Raw genomic sequence first — 12,898 nt, 5'->3', positions numbered from 1 at the left:
GAGCTCTGATAAAAGCACGTTTAAAGAGAACTATAAACAAGACATATCTTTAAATTTGAAAAATCTAAAACGTGACATTTATTGAATTGGAGTAAAAGTGGGCAATTATCGAAAATATATGCTTGATCGATGTCCAAATTCTGTATTCTGAATCCCCGAATTTAAGAGGTAGAGTTTGTAGTATGGTATAAGCAGAGCAAGCATATTTTATTTTGTTTATTAAATTATATATTATTAATAAATATAAATTACATCAAAACATGCTTCAGAGATGATACAAATACCCTATGTAAACAATAGAGAAATGTGTGGATATTACAATTAAATTGTATAAATTGTAGAGCCAAGCTTTGATCCAAAAGCTGAGTTCAAAGATGTCTTAATCGCATTTACCAATCGAACCTTGATTCTGAACCGAACCTACGAATAATTTTGTTGGGATTGCAACCTTGATGCTTGGGTATATTCTTCGAGATTTTGAATGTTTTGAGACAGCGGATGCGATCCGAAAAAGGGTTTAGAGATTGCAGAAACCGGCGACATTTCTTTTTAAAGGTCTTAGTTGGACAAGCAATGGGACGACAATTGGGATGACGGGATTGAGAACGAGAATGGAAATGGAAATGGGAATAAGGATGACAGTGGTAATGGGCTGCTGGGGGCGATGAGGAAGCGTTGATGTTGATGACGAAAAAAGGGCAATTGAGAAGGAGCAGCAACTCGTATAAGGCTTTGAATTGATTTCACTTTACTGTGTGGGATTCTTGCCCGCTTCGCACAGACACAGACACACACACACACTCACACACACGAAGCGGAAGCGGAAGTCATGTTGTGCTACAATGGCCGCTGCTTGTGCCGTCATACTGAAGGTAGACAGTTTTTTCTTCTCGACCTCTGTCTCTGACGGGGTCTGCACGTCTGCGCAATTTCAAAGCAATTGCAAACGTTTACCAAGGCGCATACAAAAGTAAAGTACGAGTAAAGCAAAATAAAGCGGAAGTGTTTTTCAAGTATTTTAGCCTCTTTTTGCAGTGGGTGAAAGTCTTTTTAATTGAAGTGGACACACACACACACACACACATACACACACACATATAGACGAGCAGGGTGAGCAACATAGTGGACATAGATACACTCTGTTACTGTATTTTATATTCAATGATGCAGCAAGCGGTCAGCGCCTTTGACTTCTTGCAACGCGCTGCAAAAGGAGTTTTCTTTTCAAAGTGGCCGGCAACAAACAAGAAAGAATGGAGACAAAAAATATTAGTAAAGGCTGAGCACAGTCTGAAAGTGCCGTGCAGAAAAGAACAGCGTCGTCCACTTGTACCCGGCCGTGTATGTCATTAAAATTTACAATCTATTTTGCTTGCTAATTGGCACTTGGCAATGCCAGCTTTGTGCTCGAACCAGTAGCTGCCTAGGTAGCCAGAAAGGCAGACAGCCGACAGCCAGCCAGCCAGCCAGTCGGCCAACTAGCCAGTCCGAAGCTAGATCCTGGCCATAATCATTAGTTGCATCGTGAACAGACTTGGGCCGGCAATTAGTGACAAGCCAAGATGTGGCAGCAAATGTTGCGTGAGCTTTTAATTATGGCCAAGTGTTGATTATGGCGACAACTAAGCGTCTGGCAAATGCCATTGACAATGCGACTAAGTGTGGCAATAAATGCCACAGCAGTAGCTAGTGAAAAGGACAACATGGGGCTGCAATTATTGCTGTCCACTTAAAAGTAAGCAGCATTTAAGCACTTTTTCAATGGCTGTGCAATTTTTAATGTGTGTGCGATCAATTACAAAACTGAAAGGCCACGCATTACCCAGCCAAAAACGGCACAGTTACAAGCAATAACGAGTTGGAAGCCCCACATTCCACATACTCTACATAGTCCACATACATCGTGTTCCCCACAGTCCGTATGCTGCATTCCCCACAGTCAAACCAAACTGAACCACAAAAGTCAAGCCCCATGCACAAGTGCGTGTGTGTGTGTGTGTGTGTGTGTGCGTGTGTGTGTGTGTGGAGGGGGGCTGCGTGAATGTGTGGATGGATGATTTCCACTTTGCCCAGTGAGTCAGTCAGGCTGGCAGCCACAATCCTTCATTGTTGTTGCAGGCAGCAGCAGCAGCAGCGGCAGCAGCAGCAGCGGCGCTGGCGATAAAATAAATTTGCATATGAATTGAGAATTAAGAACATTTTGCACATCGTCCTGCTCTAACCACCCAACCCCTGCACCTGCCAACCAGTTGCCATTTTTTGATTGGGTTGCCTTGGACGGGGCGACGTGTTGCCATTGTGGCTGCTGTTTGGCCTTTGAATTAGAATTCACACACACACACACACTCGCATATATATATATGCAGTCGACCTATCTGAAAGTGTGAATGGCTTATTTCCTTTCTTGTTGCTGTTGTTGTTGTTGTGGCTGCTGCTCATGCTCTTTTGACCGCTTTTTGGCAATTTCCATTTTCATTTGGCCTTTTTGGCGAACAATTTTTTACGCTTTGCTCTTTTGCTGATAGAAATAAAAACAACTCGTTAGCCTATTGAAATTGAAAATGTTTTTGGCTGATGCGATAAGAATGTGCAGGGGATTATAGTGTGTGTGTGTGTATGTGTGTGTGGGTGTGTGGGTGTGTATGTGCATGTATGTGGCATAACTTATTTATGGCTTACAAAGTTATGGGTTTTATAATTGTGACTATGTTGGTGCTCATAATTGAATTTATATTTGGGGATTTTACCTGATAAGCACGGTTTAAAGTCAAGCAAACATATAAAATATAGTTTGTCTATAATAAAAAAGAATGCCCGACTGGGAGATGCCCTCTGCTTAGCTGCGTATTAATTCCTTCTACAGCATACATCCGATCCCGTCCGATCTTTCAGTAATGTTCCGAACATTTTATAAATTGATAATGTGTATCACAATAATGAACTAGACCAAGTTGACTCAAGATCAAGAATAACTGTACTTATGGGGTCGGGGAAACATTCTTTCGGTTGATGCAACATTATGTTAAAAACCTCTTTTGAATATTCTCAATGAAACAGGGTATATCAAAGCCTTGTATAGTTGTTAGTTTATCTATCTGTAAATTTTCGAAAATTTAACTTTATGCAATTTTTTTTTTTTAACAATTCGCTGATTTTGAATGTTAAACACAATTATTTTTGCCTTTTATTCTATAATACGGGAAAAATGCTCAGAAAATAATAAGAATTTTGAAAGATTTATAGATCCTGCGAATACTAATAATTATTAGTTAGACTTAATTAAATGTTCGTTGCTTCACTGCGAAAGATATGCAAAACCATTGATTTCACCTGCGACTCTCGCCTACCTTTGGCCATACAAACTGCATTTACAAACAATTAGACAAGTAAAACTCACGTACAAATTTGAGGCGAGAAGTACAGGGCCCACGGGCTTACAACGGTAACGGTGGCGCTAACGGTAACTGGCACGTGCTAACTGGCAACGGTTCGGAACATCCCACACAATTGGTCGCCTTGTTTTATTGTGGGACATTTGTGAAACTTTCGACATGCTCATAAAATTGCTCGTTTAACTTATTTAACTTTTGTGTTCTTTTTCTTTATTTGCATACCCTGTACCCACTACAAAAAGGCTAGACCGACTGTATGTAACGGCACAAGAAAGCTTATACATTTTTAATTTTTATATATTTTATAGGAAATCAGACACAGCACAAGTTAACATTTCTGCTAGAAATGTTCAATCATTTTTCTCCAATATCGATAATTATCGACAATAAGAGCTGATAATTCCACTCAGTTTTCTTGTTATCGATTTTAGAAAAGACCAGTTGTTTTTCTTGTGTTTTTAATATTGAATATCATCCTTTGATTCTCTTATGGTATGTATACTGGGTATCTCCTAGTCGAGTTCTCTTGACTTAAGCACTCTTTTTTTTTTTTAGAAAGTTTGCATAAATTGTAGCAAAAAAAGAGTTAATAATGCCGGAAGGCATTGGCACTGGCACAGCAGGAGCCATCGTCAAGAGGAGGATTTCGGCTGGGGCGACAATGAAAATAATTCAATTAAAACACTTTTCCAGTTTGCGCCCTCGCATGCCAAGTTACAATAACGCTCAACAAAATTAACACATAGAGCTGGTACATATACCCGCTCTTGCTGCCCGCCCTCATGTGTGCATTGCCCGCGGGCATTTTGCATAAAGTTTGCCGGGTCGCTGTTGCCTTTCATGTGGTCAAAGTTTGGGCGCCCAAGCTGTGCCCTCCTCTCGGCGACATCTATGCCATGTTTACTTTGGTACTTAGCCATTGTTGCTTTTGGCCTAGCTAGCTGTTGCTGTTGCTTAAAGCCACAAAGTAGCTTTTGGTTCCAGAAATTTAAATGTTACCCTGGCTTAGCCATGGAAAACAATTCAACTACAGAGCCCCCCGTTTCAGTTTCAGTTTCTGGTTCTCTGTGTCTGTCTCTGTGGTTAGCTGGTGTTTTGTGTATTATTTCAAGATTTGATTGGTTGGACTGCACTCGTGTTGGTTTCGGCTTGGATTTTGGCTCTGCTCCTGTTCCTGTTCCGGTTTGGCCAGCTTCGCTTCGTCCATGCGCTATTTGCATTTTCAATGGCAGCCTGTGTTCCCATCTCCCGAAACTGATTAACATTTGAATATGATAAACTGCAAGAATGATATCTGCAACAGGAGAGGAAACTGGGTATTACACACGCATACATATTGATTGGCTAAATCGATATGCTAGTAGGGTATCTAATATTTATGTTTGGTGATTTTGCCAATGCTTAGTAATCTTTACTGCCGGCAGTTTTGCTGTCATGGGAACGCCGTGTACAAATCAAGCAAAGCCCTGGGCCATATAAAAACTTTACTCGTTTAATTGGCCACTTCAAAGCCAAAAGCCCATGCGGCAATTTGAACAAAATATTTCCTTCATTTTTATGCGCATTTAACCCTTTAATGCAGACACATGGCTACCATTTTCAACAGTTTAAGTCCATTAAAAATTGTTTTTCCATAATTTTTTACACCACATTCAAGCGGGCAAAACATTCATAGCGCATCGACTGTTTCACTAGCCTCCCCTAACTCCAACCTCCATCCAACGTGGCTGGGGCGCTGTCGCTCGTTAAAAATCAATCCCCAAGCGTCCCATCCGCCCACTTAGGACGACCGCATGGAATGCACAGACAGGCTGGGATCCAAATTGAGAATTGAGTATTGGGGGGCTTGGAGGAGGTCCAGCGTGTTGTAGCGAAGGTGTCGCGGACTCTGCCCCGTCGCGGTCAATATGCGAGACTATAAGTCTATATAAGCGCCGCCGCGGCAGCCATGTAGCTGATATCTTTCGGCATCGTATCTGTGTATGTGTGTGTGACATGTGTCATGGCCGTGTCTGTTTGTGTGTGCGTTTGCTGTGCGTGCATGTGTGTGTGCTGCTGTTGTGAATATATGGGAATTTGTTTTGTCATATCGTTTCGTTCGGAATTTTTTTGCCTTGTTTTTCCTGAACTGTGCGCTACAATTATGACCATCTGAGAATTTAAAGAAGTTTTGCATGCCCGAGAAAAGGTTTGCATCATTAAATGGGCATAAATTAGCAAAAAGCATAAAATAACATTTATTTAAAATAGTCTCATTGTTGCTAGCTTAGAGATACCCAACGGGTTGAGGAGAATATGGAACCTTTAATTATATCGACTTGTATGTCAATTGATTTACCTTATGGTACACCGCCCTAGGTACACCTAATATATATCAGAACTGCGTTTTCCTAGACTTGAATATGACGTGCTTCGGAATGGCATTATTACACAAAAATATTTAATAAGTAAGACTGTATAATTGTAATTGAGGGTAGGAGATACCATTTACATAGCTTCAAAGTGTTATACCATACATTCTTAGTTACTTTAAAATTTTGAGCAGCGACTCTCCCTCCGCTCTTTACAAAATTTGTTGTAGACTTGTTACTTCTTCCATTTTAAATATCTCTAAAGATTGTAAATATCTCTGGCGAATGTAGAAGCTACAGCAGGCGCTTTGGTCTAAAGCTTATATGCTGACGCGCATTGAAGCGCAACATCCAATCTACGTGGGGCTATAGATTTGGCTATGACCGTGGCTCTGTGAGTCCGGTCCGAAAAAGTGTCCAATGTAACGCCACAACAAAGAACGTTAATTGACGCCAAAATGCTGCAGCAGAAAAAGTTGAACAAAAATCCAACAAAAAAATAGAAGAAGAAAATCGCTTGAAAAAATCAGACGAAAAACAAATAAAAAACGAAGCATGTGTAAAAAGAATTTGTCCAGTTGGACACATTTTGTAACAGGCGATACGAGGAGCGATATCGCCAAGCCGCTTTGGGCCTGTCTTGGCTGCACAATTTAAATTCAGCCCAGACTATAGCCCCAAGTGGCTTGATTAACCCAACGATACGAGGGGCGAGTCCAGAGTCCTTGCGAGTGGGCGTTGTTGAATCAGCACACGTGATTAATGGTCTTTAATTATGTCAGAGCGCGACGGCGACGGACTGCCCACGGTTCATTGCTACAGGATCGAGCGATCCTTGGCTATGTGTGCAGCGGTATGCCAGTTAACCGTTTGACATTAAAAAATTGACACCGTTCGGGGTGAAATGTTGCCGACATCTATGGCGTTCCGCCTGACAACTGTCTGGCACACGTAACCGAGTTAAAGTTCTCGCTCCCGCCGCTGACTCTTTGGAAGGGAACGGTAGCGAACGACACGGCGCGGCACAAACAAAATTTTAAGCATACACACACACACACACACACACAAACCTCGGACTCCGTTGGGCAGTTGGAGTTGGGCATTTGTTGCCAGCCGTGATTGTGAGTGGGCGTTTGTCTCGCTTGTCGCTTTTAATGAAAGCGTCATAAATTATGTTGCAGTTGACGAAAGCAATACCGAGCCCGGCTCCTAGACATGGTGGGGTCTGAGTAAAGCATACTTAGCATATGTTTCGGTAACATATGTGCGCCTCGTTGGGCGACTGATACAAATGGAGTTTGTGCCCGAAATATGCTAAAAAGCTGACAACTCAAGCTGAAAATTTTACGGATATTTATGAGCTGATATTTCATACAGTTTATACTATTATTGCGGTATATTCTTCGATTCCTCAAGAAATTCGCTTTATTCAAAATAATTGCATATCTCAGCCGAAAGGCATAGTTACAACAGAACATGAATCAAATAGGTAATATAGACAGTAAAGAATAGTATCCAAATATTATTCATGCAATTGAAGTTCTTCGGCCGCTTCGATTCGCGTCGTTTCTTGACAAACTTCGAAAGCGTTGTGTTGGCCAGATATCGAATTCCTTGAGAGCTAAAAGTTACTGAGCGAAGAGTGCCGAACTTTCCCCTCCCAGTTTCCCTGGGTGAATACCTAATACGCATGGGCAGAAACTGAATCAGATCCTTTGAGTCTTCTTTTATTCTTCTATAACCTGGCAACGTGGCCAAAGCAGTAGATTGTTGGTATCCAAGGTTGACCAAAGCCAAGAGCAGCAGCCACAAATATTTCATTGTGTTACTCTTAATGAGGCAATTGTCTGAGATCAACTGTTTGTATTTGCTGGTGAGAGACCTTAAAACTTTTTCCAACGCTTGGAAGAACACTTCTTATCTGCTCTCATAACAAACATTCATTAATCTAGGTGCTTTTGATGTGACCAAAAGTCTGAGTTTTTTTGTTCGTTCCGAAGAGTTTGTTCAGCCAACAGCTGTATATACATATATACGTTCTATTATCTTAACAAATTTCGTCGTGCTCTCAGCTTTTGTTAAATGAATTGGCTTTTAACTAGACTTATATGGTAATGTGAACTTGCGTAGGAATTTATTTTGTGACTGCTATTTAAGAGCGTATTTTAAAAATGATCATATTTTTATTTCGACAGCTCGTGCCATACAAACCCAGCTACATTCACAAAAAAAAAAAAAAAAAACGCAAAGCTTTCAATAAAAGTTGGAAAAATATTGTAGAAGTAGAAAGGATTTACACACATCCTCCCAAAGAAACTTACACACACACACATGCACAGATGAATGACTCTGTAGCAAATCAAATAATTATAAAAGTTGAGCAACAAGCCGAAGACCAGCCTTTGGCAATGTTTGGGCAAAAACTTGAGGCACACGAACAAACTTTGCTCAAAGGTGCAGGCAAAACTTTTGCCTGCCAACTAACAAAAATTCATTTAGGCGCATTTAGGCGGCTGTTAGGTGAAAGCCCGACCGACCGACAAAATAGCGTTGTGAATGCATGATGGAGCCAAACCAGGCCGAGTCGAGCCGAGCCTAGTCGGGCTGAGCTGAGCTGGTGCAATATGACAAGTCAAAATATTTTTAAAGCCCAACTGCAATTTAAGCAGGCAAATCATATTTTGGACACAAATTTTGTGCAGCCTCAGCGACGCCGGCGAAAGTTTTGCCCAGCAGCGTTGGCAAAAAAGTTTTTGTCGACGCCGCCGCCTCGGTTGAAGCAGGCTTCCTGTGTTGTCCTGGCTGTACTCTCCTTCTCTTCTGTCTGCCAATTTGAGTTACAGAACTCCAGCGAAGCGTGTGAAATGCGCTGCAGCCTTGGAACAGCTACGCTTTGATGGATTTGCTGCCTGAAACGAGAGCGCAGCGAGCCAAGCCATTGACCAGGCCACAACAACAGACTGAGAAACTTTTCGCACCCTTTGGCTTTTAATTCAATCATATTTTGTATTTCTGTACAAGAATGAACTTAAGAACTACAAAAATTTCAAAGTGTATTGCTATCAACTGTTGTGAGCCAACGTTCCCTTCTCAGCCGCGACGCTGAACGGGCTTCTTCCGTTGAACCTGCACCTTCTTCTGGGTCTGGGCTTGCTTCTGCGCACGAGGCTTGGCCTTGTTTTGAGCCGGACGCTTGACCTGCTGCTTAGGCTTAGACTGCTGCTTAGGCTTATTCTGCTGCTTGCGCTTGGCCTGCTGGCTGGGCTTGTTCTGTTTAGCCTGTTGTTTACGCTTTCCTGCTGCGTTCGGCTTGGCAGATGGACTTGATGTACGTAAAGTGGTTGCTTCTTCCTCCTCAGGGCTGGCAACATCACCTTCATTGTCTTCATAATCAGAATATTCTTCATCCCCGGTAGCACTACCTCCCTCTTCGGTATCATATTCAGTTTCGGCTTCATCATTGCTGACGTTGCTGGTGGTATCGGTTGCGTTGGAATCACTGTTGTTGTTATCCTCAGCGCTGGCATTATCACTTTCGTTGCTTTCATCCGCGGTATCTACCGTCGTCTGGCTGCCGTTTGTGGTTCCATCATTGGTGCTTTGGGTGGTGGTATCGGTTGCGTTGGCATTGCTGCTGCTGTTATCCTCAGTGCTAGCACTATCATCCTCGTCGGTTTCGTCACCTGTTGCGTCTACATCGTCGGTATCATCCTCTGCTTCTTTGGAATCATATTCATAGTCATATTCATCATCCTTTTCGATTGCCGCACAGCTGATATGCTGTGCCAGAAGCACGAAGCTTAGAAGTCCGAGTAACAGCAGCGAAGAGGTGCGCATTGCGAAAGTTATAAATGCCCTAACTTAATAAATGGCAGCTTTATATACTGAATGTCACCAAAAATGTTTAATTAGGAATTTTGAAAAACACCTGATGTACTCAGGTGTTATTCTACAATTAAATACTCTCTATGCCGCTTTATGGGGTAAAATAAGGGTATATTGGCGACCCCATTACATATATATTGCCTGTCAGTATCAACGACTATGCTTATCTCTCAGTCCGTCTGCCGATATTTGGAGCTCAGATATTTGTATTAGTTAGTCTAATTGGATATTACGTCAGCTCGGAGCTGGGTGTCTCGAGGTCGGGTACTCTCCACTAGAGAAATTTTATTGGGTTTTATTTAATTTGCGTCGTTGATTTAGCACAGAACTTTTGTGCGTGCGTCTACTCCAAAAAAAAGTATAGTAAATAGACTATTGTTAGTAAGCATTATAAAATAATTACGTAATGCCAGTATTCTGGAAAATACTATAAAACGTAAAAAAAAAACGCTCTAGTTCTTTCATATTTCTGTTAACTTTCTTAGTCGCTTTTCTGGTTTGTTTAATTATGTTTTTTAAACAAACAAATATTTTTACTGATTATTGAAATTGCGCAACAGATTTATGTGTAAGAAAACACATTTGGCTTGCTCGAAAAGCTTTCGCTGTCATTTTGTAAGTGCTTGCATAGTTCGAGGCACTTTATCAGTGCATTAAACAGATCTATTGAAGAATAACCGACATCATTCCCCATTATCAAATCGCATTGGCAGCACATATTCAACAATACACGCACTGATGTGTGGGTAGAGGATTTCAATCTACAAGCAGACAATTGGCCCGCTGCTGGCTCTCCAAGGACTTTATTATGCCAAGGATTGCGCGTTTTTAGCGCGCTTAAAAATGCTTTTCTTGTAGCAGCCCAGCCAAGCAGGAATCAAATCAAATAAAATATTCATTTTGATCTTTGAACTGTGCATAAATATGCACCCGCCAACTGCCACACAGATTTGCTAGCATATAAAAATATATAAAAATGCGGTTTGGTGCCGCACTTTATCATCATCCTGGCAAGGACGACGACTACGTCAACGACAACGCGTCCTCAATATCCTTGTAACAAGGAAAAAATAACAAAAAAAAAATGAATAAAGAAGAAGAGTCGACGCTGAATGAATCCCGCATAAAAATGGTATCCTTCCTGGTGCCAGCTTTCAATTTTTTCTTTTTTTTTGTTGAGAGAATTGAAAAATTGATATGAATAGCTGGGCTTAGGATTAGGGTTAAGTGATTTACTCGAGACATTGACATTTTAAACTGGAAATTGTGGCCCTTAAAGAGGGCTTTGTGTTTGCTAATTGTTCGTCTTTTGCAACTTCATTCATAAGTATACGTATCCGCCCTCGTAAAACTTAATTTCAGCCTAATGCAATCCACTTACAATTGCTTTATCAGATTTACTTGCTACAAAATTGCATTTCCAAGAAACTTCAACTACAGACTGGGCAGTAAAAATGCCTTCAGCCATTCGGTAAAGCACGTAAAATTGACAGCGCAGACGGAGACAGGGGAACAACTTTATTGTTGCCATATTTATTTTTCTGTCCTGCCTGCTGGGTGCTTGTCCTATTGTCCTGCCCTAGACTGACGCAATCTGCCATCAATGTTAACTCTAAATATAATGCCAAAAAGGATACTTACCTTCTTCTGCGCTCGGATTTGTCTTGTTTATCAGCAGTTTACCAGCATCGTTGACTTTTGCATATGTTTTCTCAATGGCGGAGTTTGGGCAATTTTTTTTTGCTTGATTGCGTATTAAACAGAGTTTTTGATTAGGTTTGACATAACTTAAATACGACTCTTGATTAAGAGTCTGCAAGTTACGTGTATTCTTTGAACTTATGCAGACACATTCTGGGTAATTTCTAAGCTATAACTTCACTTTAGGTTTTATTAGGCCAAAGAGTTTTATAATTATAGTTTTATAGTTATATTTATAGCTCATTGGTTAAATCAGGGTTTTTTTTTGTTGAAACAAACATTATTTATAAAAAGGTATCGCAGTCATGTGGTTGTTGCTTAAATTTAAAAAATTCAAAATTCGTTTTCAGTTAATCAAGCATCACAATAAACAACTACCAAATGCGGTATGGAGAAGACATCCTTGAAAAGAGCTTCAATTGCTTCTCCCTACCGCAACATTGGGTTGGCTTTGTTACGGATTTAAATGAGATCTGAAATGTGTAAAATGGCACTGAAAAACAAAAGATTTATTGCCTTGGACAAGCCCCAACTAGAAATGCAGCAGCCTGCTCCTGCTCCTGCTCGAAGGTTTAACTGGGCTGGCGCACATAATCAACTAATTCAATAATCCAACAGGAGTCCTTGGGCGGGGGCAGAATAACATGGAACACTGTGATTTATATCCAGCGGGTGCGAAATACAACAAAACATTTCCGTACATTGCATCGAGGTTGAGGACATGCCTTGTACTCGTATCCTTGTAGCAACAACTTAATGCGCAAAAACAAACAAAAATGCGATGGCCATAAGAAGATGTGTTTGACCAAAAGCAGTGCCAAAACATGCTAAAGAGAAATGTTACGTTAGATTTCTTTCTTTATAAAGCCCAGAGTAAAAATTGTTTAGCATGTCGTTTGCTATTCAAACAATTTGCATATCCTTTTAGTGCAGCGAGCGTACTTAAGAAAGCACAACAAGCACGACAGCACCAACAAAAAGTCCTGGCCAGGCATACCAGCACGACAGGCAACCGAAATCCAATGTCAGCTCAAGAATTTGCAGGCTAGTGAGTGAGCTATAATCAAAAAAAAAAGAGTGGTGTAAACGACTGCGTAATACTCTGTTCACTGTGTAATTACCACCAAAATTAATCGAAAAGAGTCTTCCTGTTTGACTTGGTCGCAATGTTGATATATGGAGATCTTTGTTAATTTGGCTTAAAAAAAGTTGACTGTTTTTTTTTTCGCAATTTGTTTCAAGGCGGACACATCTTCGGATGGACGTATAAAGCCAATATACTCTACTTTACTTCAGAGCGAGCATAAATACAAAAAAAAAAAAAAACGGCGTCGAATTTTATTTAACACGTATGAGGCGGTCAAAGAATGTGATGCTTAAATGCCACAGGGGCACGGCGCATCGGGGCGTTGTTTTAAGGCATTGAAGTGAAAAGTGAATGGAGGCAACTCCTGGTGCTATGGCAGTGTCGCCCTACGTCCTTGTTCTCGGCCAGTTGCCAGCCGTAATATTTATGCGCAGACGTTACTCAATAAGCTGCTCAAGGATTTATTAGCCAAATGGACAGAT

The 12,898-nt window shown here is 41.0% G+C and overlaps 1 protein-coding gene across 1 annotated transcript; it reads right to left on the bottom strand.

Annotated features, from left to right (window-relative positions):
• Positions 1-8,833: 8,833 nt before the first annotated feature.
• On the bottom strand, positions 8,834-9,580 carry LOC115770329 (dentin sialophosphoprotein-like). Its single transcript, XM_030715567.1, has one exon. It carries the CDS (start codon positions 9,578-9,580, stop codon positions 8,834-8,836), a length of 747 nt encoding a protein of 248 aa, XP_030571427.1.
• Between the last annotated feature and the right edge of the window lie 3,318 nt (positions 9,581-12,898).

Source organism: Drosophila novamexicana, unplaced genomic scaffold (assembly GCF_003285875.2).
Source record: "Drosophila novamexicana strain 15010-1031.04,08,12 unplaced genomic scaffold, DnovRS2.1 tig00004555-arrow-pilon, whole genome shotgun sequence".
Taxonomy (NCBI): Eukaryota; Metazoa; Arthropoda; class Insecta; order Diptera; family Drosophilidae; genus Drosophila; species Drosophila novamexicana.
Note: the sequence above shows the minus strand (reverse complement) of the source record. Positions and strands in the feature narration are given on the sequence as shown.